The 23,087-nt window shown below is 39.2% G+C and overlaps 3 protein-coding genes and 1 long non-coding RNA gene across 6 annotated transcripts in view; 1 reads left to right on the top strand and 3 right to left on the bottom strand.

Moving 5' to 3' along the window:
• Positions 1-792: 792 nt before the first annotated feature.
• LOC105562990 lies at positions 793-1,820 on the bottom strand. The gene is made up of 3 exons (XR_001009005.1): positions 1,737-1,820; positions 1,511-1,590; positions 793-1,448 (listed from the first exon to the last, which is right to left on the bottom strand). It is a non-coding gene; the product is annotated as an uncharacterized LOC105562990 (long non-coding RNA).
• Positions 1,617-13,769, top strand: LOC105562992 (facilitated trehalose transporter Tret1-2 homolog). Its single transcript, XM_012014216.1, has 7 exons — positions 1,617-1,913; positions 3,634-3,817; positions 4,034-4,205; positions 4,498-4,770; positions 5,243-5,551; positions 5,657-6,081; positions 13,388-13,769. The coding sequence occupies exons 1-7, from the start codon at positions 1,769-1,771 to the stop codon at positions 13,395-13,397; spliced, it is 1,518 nt and encodes a 505-aa protein (XP_011869606.1). The 5' UTR covers positions 1,617-1,768; the 3' UTR covers positions 13,398-13,769.
• LOC105562991 (WEB family protein At5g16730, chloroplastic-like) lies at positions 8,041-12,789 on the bottom strand. Of its 2 annotated transcripts, none has more exons than XM_012014215.1 (7): positions 12,453-12,789; positions 10,494-12,291; positions 9,593-10,384; positions 9,282-9,448; positions 8,865-8,978; positions 8,422-8,572; positions 8,041-8,208 (listed from the first exon to the last, which is right to left on the bottom strand). In XM_012014215.1, exons 1-7 carry the CDS (start codon positions 12,504-12,506, stop codon positions 8,114-8,116), a joined length of 3,171 nt encoding a protein of 1,056 aa, XP_011869605.1. In that variant the 5' UTR covers positions 12,507-12,789; the 3' UTR covers positions 8,041-8,113. The 2 variants fall into 2 exon arrangements, with proteins under 2 accessions (XP_011869605.1, XP_011869604.1); XM_012014214.1 differs by having other exon boundaries at positions 9,282-9,452; positions 9,597-10,384; positions 12,453-12,788.
• Positions 13,770-13,855: 86 nt separating the features above from the next.
• LOC105562993 (LIM domain only protein 7) overlaps positions 13,856-23,087 on the bottom strand; it is a 79,106-nt gene continuing 69,874 nt past the window's right edge. Inside the window, exons 6-16 of one of the 2 annotated variants that reach the window (XM_012014218.1) lie at positions 20,276-20,596; positions 19,694-19,921; positions 19,207-19,571; positions 18,604-18,988; positions 17,859-17,915; positions 17,058-17,380; positions 16,582-16,819; positions 16,141-16,340; positions 15,765-15,937; positions 15,528-15,692; positions 13,856-15,248 (exon numbers count right to left, since the gene is read on the bottom strand). In XM_012014218.1, coding sequence (XP_011869608.1) covers positions 15,226-15,248; positions 15,528-15,692; positions 15,765-15,937; positions 16,141-16,340; positions 16,582-16,819; positions 17,058-17,380; positions 17,859-17,915; positions 18,604-18,988; positions 19,207-19,571; positions 19,694-19,921; positions 20,276-20,596 — 2,478 coding nt within the window. In that variant the 3' untranslated portion in view covers positions 13,856-15,225. The remainder of the gene's footprint in view (positions 15,249-15,527; positions 15,693-15,764; positions 15,938-16,140; positions 16,341-16,581; positions 16,820-17,057; positions 17,381-17,858; positions 17,916-18,603; positions 18,989-19,206; positions 19,572-19,693; positions 19,922-20,275; positions 20,597-23,087) is intronic. The other variant, XM_012014219.1, reaches the window with a different exon arrangement.

The raw sequence follows: 23,087 nt of genomic DNA, 5'->3' as shown, positions 1-23,087 counted from the left end.
GCGAGACAATCGAGATTCTCGTAGGAAATGACGAGCGACGCGACGAAACTGGACACTTTATGTTATACGCGCACTTTTAAATACGCGATTGATAAATGTTAATGTCTCTCGTACGAGACGATCGAGATTCTCGTAGGAAATGCTCGCGTTATGACGAGCGACGCGATGACACGCGAAACACCCGCCTCGCTCGACTGAATCGCGCTAACTGATAGACTGTTTTTCGACAGAGGTGTTTACGGCGCTACGTCATTTCGTGGAACCGGCGCTCGGCTTTCGACCGAGTTGTTTACGGCGCGCGGCGAAACAAGGTCACGCCGTAGGTACGCAGGATCATTCACGTGGCGACAATTGAACGAGTTCGTTACGCCCGCGTCGTTCCGTATATCGTATGTATTATTCTTTCTTGATGAAAAAATCGCGATCGCTCTCTGCGAATAATTGGTGATCGATATCGTCGTGCGATCGCTGAATCCTCGCGATTTGCCGTCGATGCTCGGTTAACTGGCAAGACTCGATATCTCGCGCGATTTACACATGAGATTTATACATTCAAGAATCAAAGCGCTAGCTAACTTGAAATTACTTCTTGCGGTAATTACGGACGACAATTGGCTTCTTTAAACGAGGCTGGTATTCGGACACATCTCGTATCATCGCATTGAGTCTCTCGTCGCTTCGAGTATAATTCGTTGGTTGTTTCTAAGTTGAAAACGCAAAATATTACATGAAATATTGAATCGAGTGCTTTAGCCAGCATTTGTCAGTGATTTATTAATACTACTAGTTTATATATTTTTTACGGAATTTATAAATGAAAATACATATGCGACATTGAATTTTTAATTATTTCCGAACGAGTGTGTCTCAGTTAACCGTTAATTTTGTTGCGTTCATTGTACGGCGTCGATGTTAAAATGTATAATTTTCAAGTTTTTCGTTTATTAACGGAATCATACAAATGCTGATCATAATGCAGAACTTTGAGTCGAATTTCATCGCGATACGTTTAATTAAAGAATTAAATATCAATTAATCTTATCCGTGCTTAATTACATTGTAATATTCACTCATCGATAGTTTAAATTGGTACATCGGCCATTTCTGCTGATTGAAATTCGTACCATCGGATAAATTTACGACAATGACGTCTCAAAACTGGTTTTAGTCAAAATTTTCAGCAGAAACGCGGCTATAAATACGAGCTTTAATAAATAAGTGTTAATTAAAGCTTCTTGAATCGTTTGACTCAACGTTATCGAATCGTGAAAATGTTTAGTTAACGTAACAAGAATACTTAAAAAAAAGATAAATAAATACATAAATAGTCACTGCGGTGATACCGTGCGGCCGTGACTTCGGCGTTTTGTTCCATAGTGTACGTGCCACGTTCACAAACGTCGGTTAACTGTGTTAACCAGAGTACAGTCGATTCCTTATCTTTTTATCTAAAAAGAAACAGAGAATCAATTATTTTGATTAGCAGTTAATCGACGTTTGTGACACTGACCGTGGGTCTTGAAATACCGGTCATTGCATCCCGTGTCGCTGCAGGGACGATCGAGATCGATCCGCGATCGAGATCGCGCACTACCAGAAGTGATAAAAGAAATGAGTAGGAGAGAGAGATTAGAGGAAGTCGTGCGAGAAAGGGAGAACAAGAAAATGATCCCCCACTTGCGACAACGATATGATAGAGGGGGACTTTTATAAAGAGTATGTCTACTTGTACGTACATACAAGTATGTAAGTTTTCCTTTGACAGTGTATGATACATCGCCAGTGTGATACATCTAGAAGACTCTGTTACGGAGTTAAATATACGCAGCGGGTTATCATTGTGCACCGTCATTGTCCCGAAGAGATGACGGAGAAAGGTTCCAAGCTCCCTCAGTTCCTGGCTGCCGCGGCAGGTAAGTTCACGTCTGTCAATAAAGGGCTAAATCCTACAGGAGGAAGAGTCAAATTAATCCATTATCACAATGCCGTTGTTTGGGGTCGGTTTACTGTAATCTGAGTCTACTTTTTAATGTATTTCTTCAAAGTCATTCAACTTCCACGGTTACAGAAAATTGAAAAGACTTTTAAATTATTTTTCGAAAGTGATGTCGATACGTGGTGAATTAATTTTTGCGAAACACGTTACTAATCGTTGTTAATGAGAGTTACACTCTGTTTTATTGTGCGGGTAACAGAAATTGTCAATACTCGAGAATCTTTAATTGCTTAAAAACGGCATATGGAAACGATCGTTTGCTGCAAGTTTTGATAGCGCGTCTTTAATTATAAATCATATCGTGGTTTGTTAAACGAAGAAAAACGATAAAATACGTCAAATCATTCGTCCATCGATGTGGTGTAATCGATATAGATAATTTAGCGATAGAAAAATAATTATCAACACAGAGACATTTTTTAAGAGAATTTTACCTAAATGAGTCACCAAGTGTCAAACAACTTTCTCCTATTCACATTACCTCGTGACTTATTCGTGTTTTGCGATGCGAAACAATGATTCTCCACAGGCGTATATCTGTCAGGATCTGGTTCTTCTCGATAATACTCGACACGGATTTATTGTGTGATGATAGGTAATCGCTATCATCTTGTGTCAGGCGTGTTCAATGAAAAAAATCATTATCATCGTCGTCATACTGACGTCACAGTTCTTAATGAACTCTACTATAGATCATTCTTCCAATTATCCCATTACGGCTAACGAGCGCTTCACATATCCATCCATCATAGAAGCTTGCAGCCGTATTGCAACAATGTTGCAGAAACATCGTATAAACATTTTACAATGTAGTTTTGAATGCAATGTTACGGCAACATTTCAAAGATATCGTTTGTTGTATTGTAAAGAATCTTTTCAATCACTCTATGTAGTTGGGTGCATTATTATTATTACTGTTGCTTATAACTAAACAAACTTATTTTTTAGAAATATAATTTTTATAACAAACTTCTTATGCTTTTTTTCTACAGTTTTTGTCCAATCCTCAACTTAAAATATATAATACTTTAAGCAATTATTTTTAAAACGAAACCAAATTGATAGTAAAACGGCAATATTTTAAGTTAAATTTTTACTACGATGTATTTTTGCTACTAGAAACAAAAATTTTCCATAATGTATTACTGTACATTTGATAAAACTACAACAAACGAAACGTGTATAACAGCTATTACAGTTCGTACTTTTTTAAGGCGATATTGTATTTTTGTCGAACATAAGATACCAAAGACTTTATTTTGTAAAAAAAATACACGATTGTAAAAATTTGTATGTATTCTAAATTCTTTCCAACAACAGGAAATAATTTAAAATAATTGTAAAGCGATGTGTCACACGCTGCCGCCGGTAAAGAAATTGTGAAATCGCTTCCAATATTTTCTCGAAAACGACTTTACAGAATGAGTTAACATTTTTACAGTCGATGTTTGACGGATAGAAGAGCAAAGTGGTTTTCTGTGTTTTTCCTGATTTTGCAAAAAATACAGGTTTTGCGTGGTAAATAAAACTGTAATTTTTTTTCTAAAATCGAGAAAAACGTGAAGAACTACTTTCTTCCTCTATATAATCAGACGTCGACTGTAAAAATTTCAAGAGATTCTGTAAAATCGTCACAGCAAGTCTATCTGCCATCGCGGCTGGTGCGGCTGCTGGATGGACTAGTCCGATCCTCCCTCAATTGGAAAAGGATGGTGGACCTTTGGGATCGCCGATTAGTAAGGAGCAGAGTTCCTGGATAGGATCTCTGATGCCTCTCGGCGCTCTCATCGGAAGCTTGGCGGCGGGATACCTCGGGGAAAGGTATAGTTGCTCAAATTAGCTATTCAGTGCACGCACGAATACTTTCGCAATATAGCGATTTAACAATAATATGCGTCCCATTTCTCGAGATCACAAGTGGAAATTAGAGAAAAGATCCAATCTTTGTAGATAAATTAAGTGCACACCAGATTCAAATATTTGACGAAAATGATTGAACCAAAGACGATGAAAAGCGAACGTTTTCTGTTTCTATAGATGGAGTCCTAAACGAACGCTGCTTTTTTCTACAGTACCATGTTTAATTGGATGGATACTTGTCGCCACAGCAGGCCACATTGCTCAGCTTTATGTAGCTCGAATTATGACTGGATTTGCTGTAGCCATGATATTCACAAGCCTCCCTATGTATTGCGGTGAAATCGCTGAGGTAAATTTATTTTGCATAGGTTTACAAACGATAATTATTTATATGCAGAGTTTTCCAAGTTTATCGTGTTTCCTTTCTGTTAAAAATATGACGATTAATTGGTACTTAATTTAACGTGACATAAATGTTTGTTTCTTTCAATAATTTTGTTCATAAATTCTTTTTTGCTGAGTTTTCCAAAGATGTTCCACCTCACAGAATCTATGAACATGACTGGAATAAATAATCTTACTTCTTCAAGTCTTACTTTGTTAAATAATAACAAAGCTTAACAAGTGTTGTATCTTTTTAGACTTCTGTCAGGGGAGCATTGGGCTCATTTCTCCAGCTCTTCGTCACGATCGGTTTCCTATATATCTGCGCTATTGGGCCATTCGTCAGCTACATGGTATTGTGGATCCTCTCTGCCATTCTGCCGGTGATCTTCTTCGTCTGCTTCGTGATGATGCCGGAGTCTCCATATTTTCTCCTCAAGCAGGGTCACAGGGACAAAGCGATCGCATCTCTAGCGAGACTCCGAAGCAAATCCGAAGCGGCTGTCCAGAAAGAGGCCGACGAGATACAGGTAAGTCAGCATAGCATAATTTTCTTTTATAAAATCTTCTGTTCGTAAAAAATCTTAAGGGTTCAAAAATCAATTCGACTCTTACAATTAGTTGATCTAGTTGATTAATTCTTCGTTAAGAAATTTAAATTATCCGGATATTTAATCTTATAAAAAATTCTGTTAACAATACGTGCGGTCGGATAAAGTACTCTGATAAAAATTGACAATTCCATTTCACGACTATGAGTTTGCTTTTGTAACTTTGTTGATTTTTGACAAGGGAATTGCTACTTATTTATCTGGGAACCATTTTAAAGACTTTAAAGCGCTGATTCTAAATGGACAGCAGTGTCAACTGAAACTTTATCTTCTAACAACAATTTCGCAACTTTCTATTATCCCATTTGTTTCAGAATATTCTAGGCAATCTATTATACGCTCCAGTTTTCATTTATTGCTTAATAAATTTGTCTCGTTTTTGAGTTTTCAGGTGACACTTGATGAGGCTTTCAAGAATCAAGTCAGTTTCTCGGATCTATTCAAAGTGAAAGCTAACTTCAAGGCGCTGACCTACACGTGTGGTCTGGTTACCTTCCAGCAGCTTTCTGGTATCACAGTCGTATTGACATACTTGCACAATATCTTCATCGCTGCCGGAGGTCTCGTCCCATCGGAGACAGCGCCGATTGTCATCGCAGTCGTGCAGATGTTAGCGTCAGCGGTGACACCCGTAGTTGTCGACACGTCAGGTCGAAAGATACTCCTCGTTTTCTCCAGCGTCGGAGAAACACTCAGTTTAGTGAGTAATTGCTTCTGTTTTTACATTTAAACCCAAATCAGCCCACGGTGGATTGAAAACACACTTATGAAAAAAATTAGTTCAATTTGGGATATTAATTTGCAGAGTGCCCTGGGCCTGTATTTCTATTTGAAGGAAGTACAGCACGCGGACGACGTGGTGAAGCAGATATCCTGGTTGCCGTTGGTCGCGGTGATAATCTTTATTGCCACGTACTGCGTGGGCTGGGGTTCGGTGACATGGGCAATGATGGGCGAAATGTTTGCCTCAAACGTAAAGGCTAAGGCTTCTAGTATAACGGTCTTCATCTGCTGGTCCATTAGTTTCATCCTCACCAAGTTCTCCAGCAACCTCGAAGAGGCGTTCAATGGCAAGTTCGTCACCTTTTGGCTGTTCGGAGGATTTTGTATCCTTAGTATTTTTTTCACTGTATTGCTGTTGCCCGAAACGAAAGGCAAAACTTTCCAGCAAATCCAGGACGAACTCGGTGGAGTGACTTCGATTATGAACGTTGAGAATGGGACAAATAGGTGAGGAGTGAAACACTTCATTTTGATTATCGTGACGAATGGTGTACGTTGAACATCTGATAAATTTACAAGACATGTCGAGGACATGTCTTGGATTATTGTATGCATCTCACATTTCATATGAAATTTTATATCCTAATGGAATATTGTACATATTTTTGTTGTGTATCATGTTTTTAGATTCACTGTGTAACTTTTTCTTTCTTGTTATATTTTTATATATGTTTTAAAATAAATTGTGAAAAAACAATTAAGTAAAAATGAAAAACAATTTTATTGCAAATAAAAGAGAACCGCCGATAAGAATTCGGCGAAGGTGGTGGAGGGCCTGTACAAGTTGGTCTGTTTATATCGGATAAAAATTTTATTCAAATCTACAAAACCTGACATATTTAATTATGTCAAAGTGCTAGTAGAAATAAAGCCTGTCAATAAAGTATGATGATTAATGATAAAAAATAAAACTTCAATACTTGCTGTATAATCTAACATAACTGTATTGTTAGCAAAATTTTTTGCGGCTTGCTAGTACTGGCAGCCATAGCTTAATATGTTAACTTTTTATCAAAGATACAGATCATACTTTCATCAAAGATACAAGAGAAATTTCCAGCGAAGAGATACAGACACAAGTTATATTTCTTAAATTCCTTCGATTTTGGATATATGTAGATACAAGGTAAACTGAAATATTTTCTCGAAGAAAGATACAGATATAGACAGTATCTGTATTTGTTTTATACTATTTACTCTTTTGTATTATGTAATCCAAATTTTGTAAACTGCATTCGCATTATTTACATTATTGAGAATTTTTGATTGTCTAAATTACTGAATATACAAATAAATATGTAGAATATACATCTTTTGCTCAAATTTTTGCTTCAAGATTCTTTTATCTTCTAATTTATAGATATTACATATGCTCTATGTTGACATAACTTACATGTAAATCCTTTTCTTTCTTTTTATTTTTATACAACCTATTTATCCATTTAAAGTATTCGATAATAAGTATAACATCCAAAGATGGTAAGTAGAGCAGATTAAAGAAAATAGCTGTTTGTAAAGAAGTGTCACGTGATGTTCATGCATAGGCCGTTGTTTAACAAAGCGCTTCTTCAATCGCAGATGTATTAATTAATAAACTCGTTATTTGTTATAATCATAAAATAGTACAGGAATTTTTTATTGGCGAGTTTAACTCGCTCTATCCTTTTTGGATGCTATTTATTATCAAACACCCTGTATATATAAATAATAAAACGTATAAGTGGTACGTTAGATAGTACTAGAGTGATATAAATAAATAATCCCTTCATATTTAAATCTTTTATTATCTTTTGTACCGAGTATGTTTTGTTATGTACACACACAAGATCGGTAATTCTACAGAATATAAATATATGTACATGGTATTAATGATATGAATATTATATGTACATATATTGTGATAGATATTACGTATTAAAAAATATACTTATATCAAAGAAAGGTAAATTAAATATAATAAATAAAGACGTTATTTTAATAGTACTTCATACAGTTTTTACTTTCATTAATTTCGAGATATTAGTTCTTGAAGTTAAATATAGAAAAAAAAATGCAGAATTGTGGCATCCTACCTGTTCATCACGGAAAAAAAAGTTAAAGGTATATTAGTTCTTAAATAAAAATACTCTTGATCCCACAAGTGGTGAATTCTAAATTCACAAAAAACACCACTAAAATAATCTTCAATTTAAGGATATTCCTTTATGGGGTTCAATTTTGGAAGAGTTTTATGAATATCAGCAATGCAAGGAGTCATCAGATACTAGATGTTCTTAATAAACCTTTTTCTTGTTATATATATTGATAGTCTTCAATTTCTTTATTTTTAACTAAATTTTAATTAAAAAAAATATCTGTATAAGTGATTTTGAAAATTAAATAGAAAAATAATAGGTATTTCATGTATAATATTTATATCGATTAATACTCTGTGATAATAATAATTAGTTTACCGAAACTTTCTCTTTTTTTACCGTTCTTATGATTGGAATACTTCATTTGATTCATCTGTCTTTCTTGAATCCTGTGGTAATTTTTCTCGTACGGTAATAGTACTCATGTTTTTAATATTTGCTACAACGGAAAGTAAAATATGTGGAATTATAAAGAAATTCCACATATGCCAAATAAATAATTAATTTTGTTATATAGATATATCATTTTAGTTAGTTTATTATTCGTTAATTAATTTATTCGGAAAACTTATTAACTTTAACTTTACGATTAAATATGAGAAATGTTATATGTATATGTATTTTTATTTGTCAAAAGAAGAAAACCACTTACTTATTTTATAAGGTTTCCGTGTTTTACCAGTAGCAAAAATGCAAGTTGTAGTACCTACTTCTTTGTGCACTAGTTTGTATTTACTACCATTGCATTTTATTGATCTTTCTTTTAATGTCAACACTTGACTTTTCAAATTGCATTGTACCACCTATAAAAATGATTCCAAATTTAACCTTACTCTAAAAAGAAAAATTTGATTATAAACTATTATTTTTCTCCAGAAATTAGAATCTTCGTTTTGAATAAATTTGAATTTGTTGTTGAATAATTATATGTACGATTACTAGTACATTTCTTCAATTTTCCGAAGTTGCTATCTTCACATGTTAATAGAAAATGATTAAATTTAAACAAAAAATAAGATTTAAAGTTAAATGTGTGGCATAATAATAAAGATGTTTGCTGTTAACGCTTACAGAATTTATTTAAAAAAAGTATACCTTGCTTGGAACGTTCAAGAGAAAAGCTTCCTCGTTTTCAGAAAGATCAGCCAACGTAAAACTTGTTGGCATTGTTTCTACAAGTAATTCTTGATCGTCGACTAGTTCCTGTAACTAAAAGGAACATTGATCAAATATGAGTCTTCAAATGTAGTTAAATTACAAATATCTATGAACATTAATTTAATGCAAAGTATGTTAATCTTTGGATTAATAACTTTAATTTATTTTATAGTTGTAATTTAGATTGATATTCGTAAATAAATTAAATTCAAAATTTCTTCAATCTTGTTATATATCTATTTCAACGTAAAGAAAAAAAAGAGAAGAGTTGATATTATTTTTAGACTATTATTTTTTAAAACATATTTTGATATAATTATAAGAATCAGTTTAATGTTATTTAGAGTTACTTACATTGCACGGCCTGTACTGGCAAGAAATATTAACATGTGTATTTGAACGTGATTTCATTGATAATTGTGCATTTTTCTCATGTTCAGATTTATGTCTTGTCCCAAATTCTGCTCTCGTTATTTCTTCATTCTCATTATTTTTAGTATACATGCTCTTTGTATCTAATAGATGAGATTGTTTGTGTTTCGGAGATTGATCAATAAATTCCTCATTATTGCATAAAACATTATTTTTAGAAACGCTCAACTGAAAATTATCATGTTCGCTTCGGTCATCATTATGCACATTTTCACAATACAGGGTTTCCTTTGGATGTTTGTTTGTTGTAGATTGAAATAAATCAGTAGTTTCATGTGTACACCTTCTTAACGATTCTGCTTTCTTTTTTATTTCTTCCTTCATCGTTGAATCTAGTTTTCCTGCTTCTGTAGGAACTTTGGATTTTGTAGTTTTTCCAGGTACATAAGTGTTTTCGCCGTGGGAAATGTATGTTTGTTTAGAAACGCAATCGATTTCATCACTTTCCAACCTGTCGTCTTTATTGCACCGACTCGTATCTGACAATGAATTGTCAATATGTTTTTGCGAGGTTTTAGCTGTTACATATTTATTATCGCTCTCACTGGAATCGCTGCACACAACTAAATTCAATCTTGCTTGCTGCTGAAGTCGCTTTTTAGTTTGTGGCGATACATTAATCTCTTCATTATCAGTTTCCAATGCTGCATCAATTTCTCCCACATTTATCGCTGCTTCTTGAAAATTATCGATATTGTAATCAATGATATTTGGACGATATATTAATGTATTCTTTTTTACAGGAGTACATTTGTTGGCAATGTCCGCATTATCAGCAATTGTCTCAATATTACTGTTACCATCATTATTTTTCTTGTCTATTATCTTGTATCTTTTGTTGATAGTTTCAGTGCACACAACTTTAGGTAATAATTGTTGCCTTTGTTGTATATTATGTGTATCTTCCAACGTCACGCGAGATTTATCTTCTTGATTTATTGAATGCATTTTTGCATTCTTGTCAGCTTCACTTAATTGAGGGAAATTTTCTTTCCTTTCTTCGTCCGCTTGTTCTTTACCCTCGCCTGAAACATTGCAAGATTTGGGATATAAATCTTTTATGTGACTTAGAAAGTAGCAGTTGTTGCTTATGAATATCGCACAAATGTTCTAATTTTACAAAATGCGTCTTACCTTCTTGATTAACTGAGGTAACTTCTATATCCTTATCGACCTTATTTAATTGGAGAGATGTTTCTTCCTGTTCAGAGGACTTCTTTAGGTTCTCACCATCTTTTTCCTCTTGTACACGATTGCAAGATTCGGAATGAACATCCTTCATACAATCTTGTCTAGGAGATAGCAATTGCTGTTTTTGAGTAGCATTTGAATCTTCTATTCTTGCAAAATGTTCGTTTTTCTTATCTTCTTGATTTATTTCTACGCTTACGTCAAATTGATTTAATTGGAGAGAATTTCTTATTTCTTCTCCCCTAGAAGGTTGCTTCTCCTCATCATTAGTTCGATCTCTTAAAATGTTGCTAACTTTCGATTGTGCATCCTCTTTCTTACAATCTTCCGCTGTTTCGATTACTTTATCATTCTTTTTCAATTCGGAGGACAAAATAGGTGTCTTTTCCGCATGTTCTTCCACATTGCGAGTTGCAGTCTTATCAGATCCTTTAATGTTGACAAATCTATCTGGTGAATCCTCATCGATTCCCGAGTCTTTTTGTTGGTCGTCCTGCGACGAAGCATCCAGTGACGGATCCTTTATCGCAGGTGTATTTTGTGTTCTCCTTAATGGTGTATCACTTCGATTAAAACGTATGGCAGCTGAAAGTAACTGATCACAATTCAATCTATCTTTTACATTGTTACTTGTTTCGAGATCTTTATTGTTACTCGTAGAAACAGCTTTGTCGAGTGTCGGTGTCAAGTTCCTTCTAGCGTTTAACAGTCTTTCTGATTTGCGACTCGCGTACGTATTGTCACAATTCTTTATCGAGCTTCTATTACTTGCTGCCGCTTTGGTATTTTCCGATTTAACACCGGTATTTGATTCGTTATCAAGATCCTTACCATTTTCTAAACTAGTTGATCGAGACGACCGACAACGTGAGTGCCGTGAACCAAGTTTAGCATTTGATTCAGCCACTGTCGTACTTTGGTATCGGTGATTCCGCGTCATATTTTTACTTACAGGCTTTGCTTTATTGGATATCGTACTATCTTCGGAACTTAATCTACTGTCCACTGCATTAGATCCCTCACGATTCCGTCTCGTACATTTATTTCCACACTTCACTATTCTAGGTGCTGTACCGTCTTGAGAATTTGATCGCGGGGAAAGACCTTGTCTACCAGATCGAGCCTTAAAGACATTACGATTATTCGAAACGTCTCCTTCGTAGTCCGAGACACTTGTACACACTTGTGTACACGTACAGTCGTCCATGCTGCTGCTTTTGCTCTTAACTTTTTGCCAACTCACATCGGCACATTTCTCAGACGCAGTAGCTTTCGTTTGTGACAATTTTCTCTTCTGTACTCCTTTCTCTGTGCTCCCGCCTCTGCTTATCGCCCGACCCTTGACGTGTTTCTTTTTACAGTCTTTGTAGTCCTCTTCGCTGACAAGGACATATCTTTCAGAATTTCTGGTCAAGTATCTGGCCTGCTTCGCCGGTGAGCTGTATATAATGTCGTAGTCGACGTCAGACAGGCAGCTGCTGTCGCTGGTGTCGGTGTCGCTCGACAAGTCTCGCAGAACGCTGGTCTTCAGTTCCACGTAGTGCCTGTAGTCCTGCGCGCCGCAGTGCTTCTTTATCTTGGCGTTGAGCACCTTCGTCCTCCTTGACATCCTCCGCGACGGCCTCAATTTACTTATCAGGGAGTTGTCGGTCATTCTGTTCGCGACGGAGTTGTCCGTGACTTCCCATGCGATCGTCTCGTGGGAGCACATGGCGCCGGTCCGTACGCGAGCACGTGGAACCTAAACGTGACCACGTTTTTCAGTAACAACGAAATAACAGTATGAAGCGAGAGACGCTACAGGGGGTCCTTCGCAGGAGCGACGGACTCCGCGGGAAATGATCGGTTGTAACTTCTAAATAAGAGCATTTTCTCGAAAGTTTAAGGAACGACAGATCTAACCTCAAAAGCGGCTCCCGACGGTCCGTCACGTCGTTGGCGATGGCGAGTCTCCATGACGTTTCGAACTTACGTAGGGTAAAATCTCACCGATTGTCGAGAATGCTCGCGTCACTTTGCGCAAACAAACAGCGAAAACAACGAAGATCAATGTTCCGGCCGTACGCACGTACAGAAAGGAGGGAATAACAGGTGGATGTGTCGGGGTGAAAGGGATATTGCGAGATTTGCGAGCGTATGGCAAGCTGCGAGGGACGAGGTAGTGAATTTGATTGGCTCGCCATTCAAAATCGGTGTTTACTGACCTCCTATACGTAGGATTCCAATATGGCGCCACTCGTCTCTCCCGCCGTTGGCAAAACAAACGTGGAATCAACGATTCAGCACAAGACATTTCGTTGGCAACGCAAAATTTGAGGCAAACTCTTCGTTCGATATCTTTATCCATTTAAAAAATTGTTATAGAATTATTAATCTTTGATATACGGGAGAAGAGATTCGGGGACGGCGAATTTCCTGGAAATTCGATGAATTAATCGCCACCCCCGAACTGTTTTCACTCACCGATTCGTCTCTGGGTTCAGATTTAGAAACCATCTATAAACCAACGTTTCCAGAGATTGAGATTTTCACGACACAATTTTTATATTTTCACCCGACCCGGGCGGCCGGGCCTTTGGCGATCTGTCTATTGATCTGTGGCAGGAGTGAGTAGAGAGAACTGAGAGAACGAGAGGTGAGAAGCGGAAGAAACGGACAAAGGGCGAAAGTAGAGAGGGAAAGGGGAAGGGAGGTAAAGGTCGAAAATAGAAGGATATGGGTGGGTGGATGGGAGTGGAGATGGGTGGGAGAGAAGGAAAAAGGGAGGAGTGGAGGAGAATACAAGGAGTAATTAATTGATTAATTAATAAAATAATTAAGTAATGAAATGATTATAGGAAAGGATAGAGGAGAGTGAGATGGATACCACAAGGAGGAATCATGAAAGGAAAGGCGAAACAGGATGGAGAAGGAAAAGATGAATGATGGAAACAGGGAGAAGAAGGAGAGAAAGGACACGTGACAGAGGAAATGAAGGAAGGTATAGAGGGTGGGACGAGCGGGAGGGGGGTAACAGAATGTAAAGGTCGCCTATGGCCAGGTCACGGAGAGACGGGGAAAAGAAATGGAAAGGGTTCGGGAACGCTCCCTGAAAAAGCGCCATATTGTGAAATGGATATAGAGAGAGACGCTATAAGAGGTGAGAGGTTTGGGAACGTTCGTTAAAAACGCTTTGTAATCCTAAGGGGAATCAATAAAGTTATACTACTACTACTACTACTACTACAGCTTCAAGTTTCAATGAAGTCAACCATTTTGGCTAAATTGGCGTGTGCGAGAACTTACGATAAATATATTTAACTGAATTTTCTTGCACAGCACAACGAGAAATAAGAAAATTGTTTGCTGTTATTATTTTACGTCTATCGTCTTCTTAAATGTGACATACACGATTGCTGTTACCTGCCAAAATCGCAACTTCGGCATTGACGATTCGCTCGGATATGCGGGAAAAGTTGGTTGAACGGAGAGGAAATGTTTTTACGAAACAGCGCTGTCTTAATTATATCTGTTTTACATTTATTCTCTTCGATAATATAAAATTACGTTAATAACACGAGATGCGTATGTTACAATATTTCACAATGTAACCATGTCTTCGACATAATTGCGGGAAGCAATTGAGGAGACCGTCGTCTTGTTAGCGTATGAATGCGCGATCACGTCGAGTCAATTTCTCGAGATGCCATCGCGTGCGGAAATACCGATACGAATTGCATTTTGATTCGCAAAGTAATGGCGAATCTACGTTCTTGCCGGATTTAAAGCTAATATTCTTGCGGGACGTCTTTTAAAAAGAGTTCGGTCTATATAATTTAATTAACATAAGGAATACTTAGGCCAAGTCGTATTTTATAAATAGGGATATATATGAAAAATATAATTAACATAGGCCTTGTCTCGAACAGGCGTTATTCTATAAAATAAATTTTTTAAGTCCACAAGAAAACAAAATAAAAACTTTCGCTTGGGAAAAAAAAGTGATATAGTGGTACGCATCTGTACACCAGGAGCCTCTCCACATTTTTCTGAAGCTCCGACTACGTTAGCATATCGCCTGGACTCGCCAATGTTCGCAACTATCGGTCGCTCCGCGAAGCGAGCAAAGTTTCTTTCGGCGGAGACTCTACCTCATGTTATTCGCGCTTCCGAAAAAAAAGAAATAGACTGAAAAAGAAGTCGAAGACTTCGCTTGAGAAAACAGTCGCGCGCATTCCGTTACAACCGCTGTAAAATAGATATACCTGGTATAAATAGTACGAGAACTATATTACAAAAATATACAGCGTCAGCGAAGTGACGCCAAGTTACATCCAAATTAAACCATCTCAACAATTATGATTTCTTATCGCTATACTAATTACATAAATACATCTTATATACATCCTTCGCGTATGATTCGTGTTAGTCGGTAGAAACAGTATTGCATACATGTGTGAACTCGCTACCTTGAATAAAAAATACAGAAAATAATATACCGCGCGACGGACAGTGATATCTCGTTCCTCTTCTTATTTGACCTGTCAAAAAGTTATGTTTACGCAATTCATTTTATGCTGCGTGTGTCGATATGACACTTTTAAATAAGGGTAACTAATTACGAAGATCTCAAGATAGAGCCGAAAAATGTTACAATCAAGTCGATCAGCATTAATTCCCGTTTACCGCCAGGCTTCTACACACAACTGAACTTGACACCTGAAAATTTCACAGCAATGTAAATTCGAAGATGAGAATATCCTTCCGTTTTTGGATATTCATACATTTACAATCGTGTCAGCAATTGTTTTTTACGTTTTTATAACTAGAAACTTTCAACGCGTTAATAAACATTCGCAATTACATTTGAAAAACTTTTAATATGTTCTTTCTTCCGTGGTTTCGTAGGCAACGTGTATTTTATCGAATATTCTCAGAATCTGAACGCGCTCGATCGTACAATATTTAGCGGTTTAAGTAAGAATTAAATGTTTGTACCGTCGTCACTGGAGTAGCAGTTATGGCAGTGGAGCTTATTATTTCGGACGCGCACGTCCGTTCCATTCAGTCCATCGCCGAGACGCACGTGGCACACGCAACACTTGAAGCATTCCATATGATAAAACAATCGTAGGCTCTCGATTATCATCGCGGCGCCCCGACCTAAGAGATCGTAAGGATGTTTAGGATAACGATAAAAGAACGTTTCTAATTTTAGCCTAAACATTTCATTACCTAATTCTTCTCCGCAATGCGAACACTTTTTCTTCCCGCTCACGCTCAGCATCTTTTCCTGATTCTCATTATTATTCGCGATTGGTGCGTGTTGTGTTTTTTGAGACTGTAGTGTATATTGTGGCGATTGATGTTGCACAGTCAAATGTTCTTGATTGTGAACTTGCTCCGGCCTAAATAGAAAAAAATGCTCATAAATAATAAAAAGCAAGATTTCGAAAAGAAAGTTTAGATAGAAGGGCAAATATAAATAAAAAATATATAACTTTTTTATTACTGAACATTTCATTTCTTTATGTGTTATTATGGAAAAATAAATACAAATTGTTTTTAAAATAGATTGATTTGTAAATCGCCGAATATTAATTAAATGTACCTTCGCCTTGTTAGAAGAGGTTTCTCCTGCGTTTTATTCTGTACCCTTTGCGTTAGAGTTTGTATAATAGAATCAGGTAGCGGTTTACTATCTGTCCGAATTGGAGCGTTATATGGTACGGAAGTGCCAGTTACATGCGGTTGAGATTTTCGCGCCGGTGATCGTTGGTTTCTCTCATTAATCCTCCTTTGTTCCGCCTCCTGTCGAGAAACAATTGAGATTGAAGCACTTTTTTCATGATAGGGTATGTTACTAAACAAATATTGAAATTAAAAAAATGAATCATAAAAAACGAACAAGAATGAAATATTTTACGAATAATAAATTATTTAGTCTTCAACAAACTTTTTGTGATAGATTTAACATGCTTTTTTTTAAATTACGAGACTATGTACAGAGAAAACGTAGGTGTCAATTAACAGAAATAATCCTAATACACACTTGAATGAGCCAATGTTGATAGTTCACATCGTGAGCGCCTCTTGGCACGTCACTCTTTCTTCGCCACTGATCACCTTGAACAATTCGTGGACGCGGTACTGCACTTAATGCCTGCAAAGTCTGCCTGGACATTTGTTGACCGGTGTGATTTCCGCCGAGTGTTGCTGCCGACGCGCTCTCCCGAATCGACGCGTCTACTTGTTGGGGAATCGAATCCGCGGATGGTATACGGCTATTCCTACACATTCCCAATCAAATAAAGAAATTCAATAATACTAGTTACCATTTCGTTGCGTTTTACCACATCCGTCTTATTATCTTATCACATACAAAGATTTCAGTTCAATTTATATTTTAGAGTTGGATTTTAGTTTCATTTAGATATAATTTAATTAACGCTTATTAGATATTAAAAAATACAGGAAAATTTAATATAATAATGGATATTGGAGTATACGATTTATTATCGTATTTACCTGATTGTAACATCTCTTTGTCTCTGATCTAGCATACGTGGTTTGGTAAGTGGAATCGGTGGCGGCGGCGGTCTCCTTCTTGGCCCGTCTTGAAATTGCAAGTTTGGCATCGAAGATCTGTAATTCACTGCGGGCGTATGATATTTGTATTGCTGCGTGTTCTTAATAGAATTTTGCGCGACATTATGCATTGATTTCCACTGTTCCTGTAACTGCTCTGCCAACCTGAGCTGCTTCTGCTCGCGATAGGCCAAATTATTGCGTTGTCTCTTTAGTTCTTCCTGCTCCAACTGCAGAAGTTCCCTCTCCACTCGCAGCACTTCCTAAAAGGGTAATATTCTTTATGTTATCTTTACGTACACGTTTAAAATACTAAATAAAGACTTATTATTTAATAGTTAAATTTAAATATTTCTGTCACGTTAATTCTAATTACTTTTTAAAAATAAAAGCAATTATTATTAAAACAGAATAAACTTTTGAATATTTTCAAAAGGAAGTACATTTCAAACGAGTTCAAACCATGCTCATTTTCATTTGTTACCTCCGCGATTCTCTAGAACTTCGACGTTTTAATAAATATAATAATAAAATAAAATATCCCTTTTACGTACGATTAATCTACTCGTTTAACACATTATTAACATATTCAAAAAGGTATCGAGTCAAGCTGAGATTAGTTGAGATGTCCGAAAGAAAACGGGACGGTAACAAAAAGGTGCACAGAATTCCTATACGGATATTTATGTAAAAGTTCGGTGCAAACAAGCGACTAAAACAGTGGTGAAGCTGTTGTCTTACCCCGGAAGGGAATTCATCTTCGTTGCTGCTCAACCCAGCACCGACCAATGCCTTGCTCTGCGAATAATTAGCAACGATCCCTCTATCAATATTTACACTACGCTGTATACGTGATTTACACCATACTACCGAACGATCGAGTCCTTCGAGCAATGTTGAGATAATAAACGTGAGACTACCGTGCAATTTTCAAATGTAGAGGGGAAGTCCTCTATGAGATAGGTTTTTAATATGAGATAGCAGGTTTTCACACCCAAATTCAATCGCAAATCCTACACAATCTAACAATGAATTTTCCATCAAACAGATTTCTCTTAAGGAGCAATAAATTCATGGTGCAACCAACAGACGACGCCTATTAATTTAACAGAAACCCCGCTATCTTATATTAGGATCCTATCGCATAATAAGTGGACTATCCTTTGTAAAAGTAATACAATCGGATAAAAAGACATCGACGAGAATCAAGATAACACTGCCCCAAGGATGATAATATTTTCCAAGCTATCGGTTAAAAATGCGTGCCTCGGCTAGAAGAAATTTGTGCATAGCTTTAAGTTTCCCCGGAAAAAAACAAAACAAAACAAAAAAAGATTGGTAGAAATGTCACAGAAGGAACGTACTCGGAGAATTCTAGACACCCTGTTGTTCTAAATTCACTCCATCTACTTGTAAAATCAGCCTATTTTTTCCTCGTTAGTCTCGCGTTCGGAAAATAAATAAAACCGAGCGACTCTCGCCCTACCTCTTGCTCGCGAATTTGACTCTCCATCGTCCGGATGCGCATCTCCTCCTTGCGACACGCATCAGCGACTCTTCGCTCCTTCTCCTCGATTTCGTTCTGCATCCTCAGTTGTTCCGACTGCGTCTCAAGCTCCTCATCCTTTCGCTTGTCTCCGACGTACTTGGCTTCCTCCTCCGTCGTTCGCGCCTGGATCTCCCGCTGTTTCGCTGTCTCATCGTGTTGCTGTTGCGGTTGCTCGTGCGAGGGGGCATCTTCCTGCTTGCGTGCGCTGTCGTCCCTCTTGCGAAACGCGTCCTCGTTGCAGCGCAATATCGCCTCCCTCTCCAGCTGCATCTTCTCTTCCTCGAGCTCGCGCAGTTTGTGGGCCAGTTTTTCCCCCAAGTCACTACAGCATCACCAATGTATTTGACGATTTGTCCGTCCCCGATATAAATCGAGCGTTCTTTTCGCGAATAAAGTTCGGAAGCTATTTGAAAGAGCTTCAAATCTCTTGGACTGTCCTTGAGAAATACTTTTTATCAAGAGACGTCTCATTTTTATATCCGCGGACAGAAATAGCAAAAAAAAAACAAAGCATCGCGAGCCGCGATAATCTATCCGTACCTGTTGTACTCGCGATTATCGCCGTATCGCCACTGTTCTTCCTTCTCGAGCACCTCGATGATCTCCCGCTCCTTCTTCGTGATCTCGTCCTCCTCGGAGGAAGTCACGCTGGCGCCGAAGGGCTCGCTGCTCTGTCTGCTGTGCTGCGACATGTCGGGGCTGACGGGCTGCTTCGCCCAGTCCTCGACGTGTCCCAACTCGACCCCGGAGTCTCTCTCGTGGCTCGAGTCCTGCTCGTAGTTACTGTCGGTGTCGTACGAGCGGCGATGGAGTTGCTCGATGCGCCTCTCCTCGGCGAGGATCGCCGCCATATCCGGCGGTTTCGTCAGCGTCAACTCGGGCTCGAGGTCGTCGTCGTTGACCTGCTATTAACAGAATCGACATCGAGAACGCTCGTACAAATTAGCGTTGGACACGATCGATCACTCTCGAAGCGATCGAGACGAAATGGAGACGGATGGGTCTCCGCGGAGACTCTCGCGCTTACCCCCTCGATACCGAGGAAATCCGAGCGTCTCGTGCGCAGCTCTTTCTTTATTCTGCGAGTGGAGTTCAATCGCTTGAGCGGCTCCGGGGCGGGATTGTCGTCGTCGCTGATGTCCACCGGGGGCGGCGGCGGTTTCTCCTTCGGGGGTTCCACGCTCGTCGGCGGGCCCAAAAGGAAGGGCTGATCGGCGATTAGCTCCTCGTCGTTGGACAGAGTTAGCGGTAGAATCTAGATAACAAAAACGTTTTGCAAATGCCATTGTACGAGGTGCACACTGTGTGCAAAGGAGGTCGAAGGCTTGGCGTGACAACTTCAACTAACTTTTTATCCACGACTGCTGAATTTGATCTACGAATTTTTAATTTGTGACTGCCGACAATCATCATATTGTTCTCATTTTATTATTTTCATGATCACGTTAATCGCGCTGAAGATGAACCCGAGGCGTTCGCATTTTTGTAATTTTACTCTTTACTTCAAATAGTTTTTGTAATGCGTACTCGTTTATCTTATTTGACTCCAATGGCCTTTTGATGTGAATGATTGCTGTCGGAGAGTCTTTTTATTTATTGTACAACTAACTTGTTTGGAAATCGGCGAGGCCGGACTCGGGGTGTCGATCGAACCGACTTCCTGCTTGGCTAAACTCAGGTTCGTCGGTCGTTCCGGAGGGCGGTCGGCGATCGGCGTGGCGACCGCGGCACAAGGCGCGTCGTGCACGTCGACGTCGGCGTCGCGCTTGGTGACTACGACAGCGACGGCGGCGGGCATCCCGGCGCTCGTCGACGTCTCTGCCGTTTCCTGCTGCTTGTCCTCGACTGCGGGAGCCGCTGGGCGGTTCGCGGCGGCGGCGGCGGCGACCGCCTCCTCCTCTTGGTCCGCTTTCTCGATAACGATCCGTTCCTGAGGAGACGAGTCGCGGCATGTAGCAGAGTGCGAGGCATGTAAAATGCAGTTTCGCGCCGTGCGCCGAGATTTTGCAACGCTACATTCTATGCAAATCGACGGGCCGCGGGGTCTGGAAGAGCGTTTCTCAAATCCAAGAAAAACGGAGACGGACGAGTGCCGATCAGGAGGACACGATCTCCTCCCGACCGCGCTCATTAGCGCCCGAAGACACAAACGTATCTCTCGACGGGCTAATTAATGTCCCGAGAATACGTAAATAAACATGATTTTCATTTGATACTAATTGAGCGATCGGGGCAATCGCGACGCGAGGGTGAACATGACACTGCGACGATCGAATCGCACAATTGAAAAATGTCGCGACTTGCCTCTCGCTTTCCGACTAATTAATTAAGTAATTGGGGTAATCGCGACGCAAGGATAAACGTGACGGTGTCAAATTGCATTACAATTGGAAAATATCGCGACTCGCCTCTCGTTTTCAAACTATCCTACACGGGGAAATAAATAATGTAGCCTACCGTAGCTAAAAACTGCTTATGGCCACTAAATTTCACCTGTAAAATATGGACAGCTAATATTTTGCTACCGTGTCTATCGTATTAGATGCGACACCAAACCGTTTGCTGCGGTTTCAACATTTCTAGTAAATTGTGACTAGCTACGGTAGCGAAAAAAAAATTGTCTTTTAAATGTAATTAGCTCGAATATTTAACAAGGGACTGGAAAAATGTTTTGCAATGTGTATCGAGCTAGCGATTGAGCAAAGTGACGCAAGGAGGCTCAGTTAACGCGAGATAACTGCGGGAGCAAAAAAAAAAATCCTAATGACAAGTAATCGCGTTGCGACACTTGCGAGTCGAGATTACGCCCGCGGAGACACGATTTTCGTGGCTCGTGGCGTCCGCGTTCGCGACGATGACGCAATCGTTAAGTGACATAATATAATAATGCGCTTCGACGTCGCGTTTCACCGCAATTGTGATCGGCGTGTCTTCCCAGCGGCGTAGCGCGGTTGCGCGAAACAAGAAGAAAAAAAAGGGAGAGAGAGAGGAAGAAAAACGTGTTGGGAGAATGTCTCGCGCGTACACCAGATGTGAAATTCCTGCTGTGGGAATACGCGGACGCGTTTTACCAGGTCGACGCACAACGTTGCGTAACGTCGTGCATTCGACGAGTCTCTCGCGGATTCCCTCCCCTCGGCAATCACGTGTGCTTCTCTCCGCGATTTGACGCGCCTTCGCGAAGAGACGCGCGAGCTCGATATACTATCTCGTGTCTACGAGATCGGCCCCGCGATTTTGGGTAATGATCCGATAAACGACTTGATCTACGATCAGAATTTCCCGGCGTTCTCCCGCGATCGCGACGAGATCGGTCTTGTGTGGGAGATCAATATCTCGTCTACCCAGATAGCACGGTGAACCCGCCTTCGAATACTCGTATGGTGAGGGACGTATTGCTGTAACCCTTGATGATTAAATGCAGATTATTGCAAAATCTCCAGCGCTGACTGTTTTGTAGAATATTTTTACGTGATTATTGCAAAAAGAAACAAAATAATTTGCTGGCTGCGGCGATGCGTGATCGGTGCAGCATCGTCGGACAAGAAGCTTGTCAATCAAAATGTGTCCTCCCCATGCACCGTGTAACGCCCTTCCCTTAAATTAAAAGCAATTACAAGGTACTAAGACTGTAAGCGATTGAAAGGAAAGAAGCCTCAGAGAGTGCGAACAAGGAATAAAGTTCGATTAAACGCGTCTGAAATGAGAGAAATGATCGATCAATTTTTATCGAATTGAACATAGGAACGAGCGAGAATCAAGACCAGTCAAACGTTAATATACCAGAACTAATTGAATAACAATTCAAAGCAAGTTTAACTTCCCGCGACTCTCTTCTCATTTCCACTCCGTTTCTCAAAGCGGAATAGTTAGAAAGAAAAAAAAATCTTTGCGTTTCTATGTGCAGGTAACACCACTATGTAAGCTCCATTCGGTATTCCTTCTCGTTTCAAAAGCGGAGTGAACGTTCTTAGGCTAATGGCAGAGAACGATCCGTAAACGCTTAAGACTGAAGACTAGCAATTGCTGATTCGGATTGGACTGGCGATTGTCTTCTAGTCAACGAGAGCCGGTTAAATCGCTGGCTGCCTTGCTCTCGTTGGCTAAAGGACAATCGCCAGTCGCCAATTCCAATTCAATCCGAGTCAACAACTGCTAGGCTGATTCGGTCTTAAGGCCCGTTGCGCCAACGTCATGGAATTTTAACTTTAGCCTAATTCACTCTTCGTCTCTTTCTGTTTCCCTTAGAAAGCGACAAAGTTAAGACGTTGGTGCAACCGGGCCTTAGTCGTAGACGTAAGGCAAGGCAGAGAAAAACCTAATTCGCGAAAGGCTATTGTATACGACTTACGTTTTTCTCCGCCTTGCCTTACGTCTACGACGGTCTTAAGCGTTTACGGAACGTTCTCTGCCACCAGCCT

Source organism: Vollenhovia emeryi, unplaced genomic scaffold, assembly GCF_000949405.1.
Source record: "Vollenhovia emeryi isolate VEMERY1.0 unplaced genomic scaffold, V.emery_V1.0 DF939181.1, whole genome shotgun sequence".
In the NCBI taxonomy this organism is placed as follows: domain Eukaryota; kingdom Metazoa; phylum Arthropoda; class Insecta; order Hymenoptera; family Formicidae; genus Vollenhovia; species Vollenhovia emeryi.
Note: the sequence above shows the minus strand (reverse complement) of the source record. Positions and strands in the feature narration are given on the sequence as shown.

Bases quoted from the DNA above. Each gene is read 5' to 3' on its own strand.
- LOC105562992 (XM_012014216.1), top strand. From the start codon at position 1,769: ATGATACATCGCCAGTGTGATACATCTAGAAGACTCTGTTACGGAGTT. The intron at 3,818-4,033 runs GTATAGTTGCTC...CTGTTTCTATAG, and splicing joins GCGGGATACCTCGGGGAAAG to ATGGAGTCCTAAACGAACGC. The intron at 5,552-5,656 runs GTGAGTAATTGC...ATTAATTTGCAG, and splicing joins TCGGAGAAACACTCAGTTTA to AGTGCCCTGGGCCTGTATTT.
- LOC105562991 (XM_012014215.1), bottom strand. From the start codon at position 12,506: ATGGAGACTCGCCATCGCCAACGACGTGACGGACCGTCGGGAGCCGCT. The intron at 9,449-9,592 runs CAAAGGAAACCC...AACAATCTCATC, and splicing joins ATCTACAACAAACAAACATC to TATTAGATACAAAGAGCATG. The intron at 8,979-9,281 runs GTAAGTAACTCT...TGTTCCTTTTAG, and splicing joins GCCAGTACAGGCCGTGCAAT to TTACAGGAACTAGTCGACGA.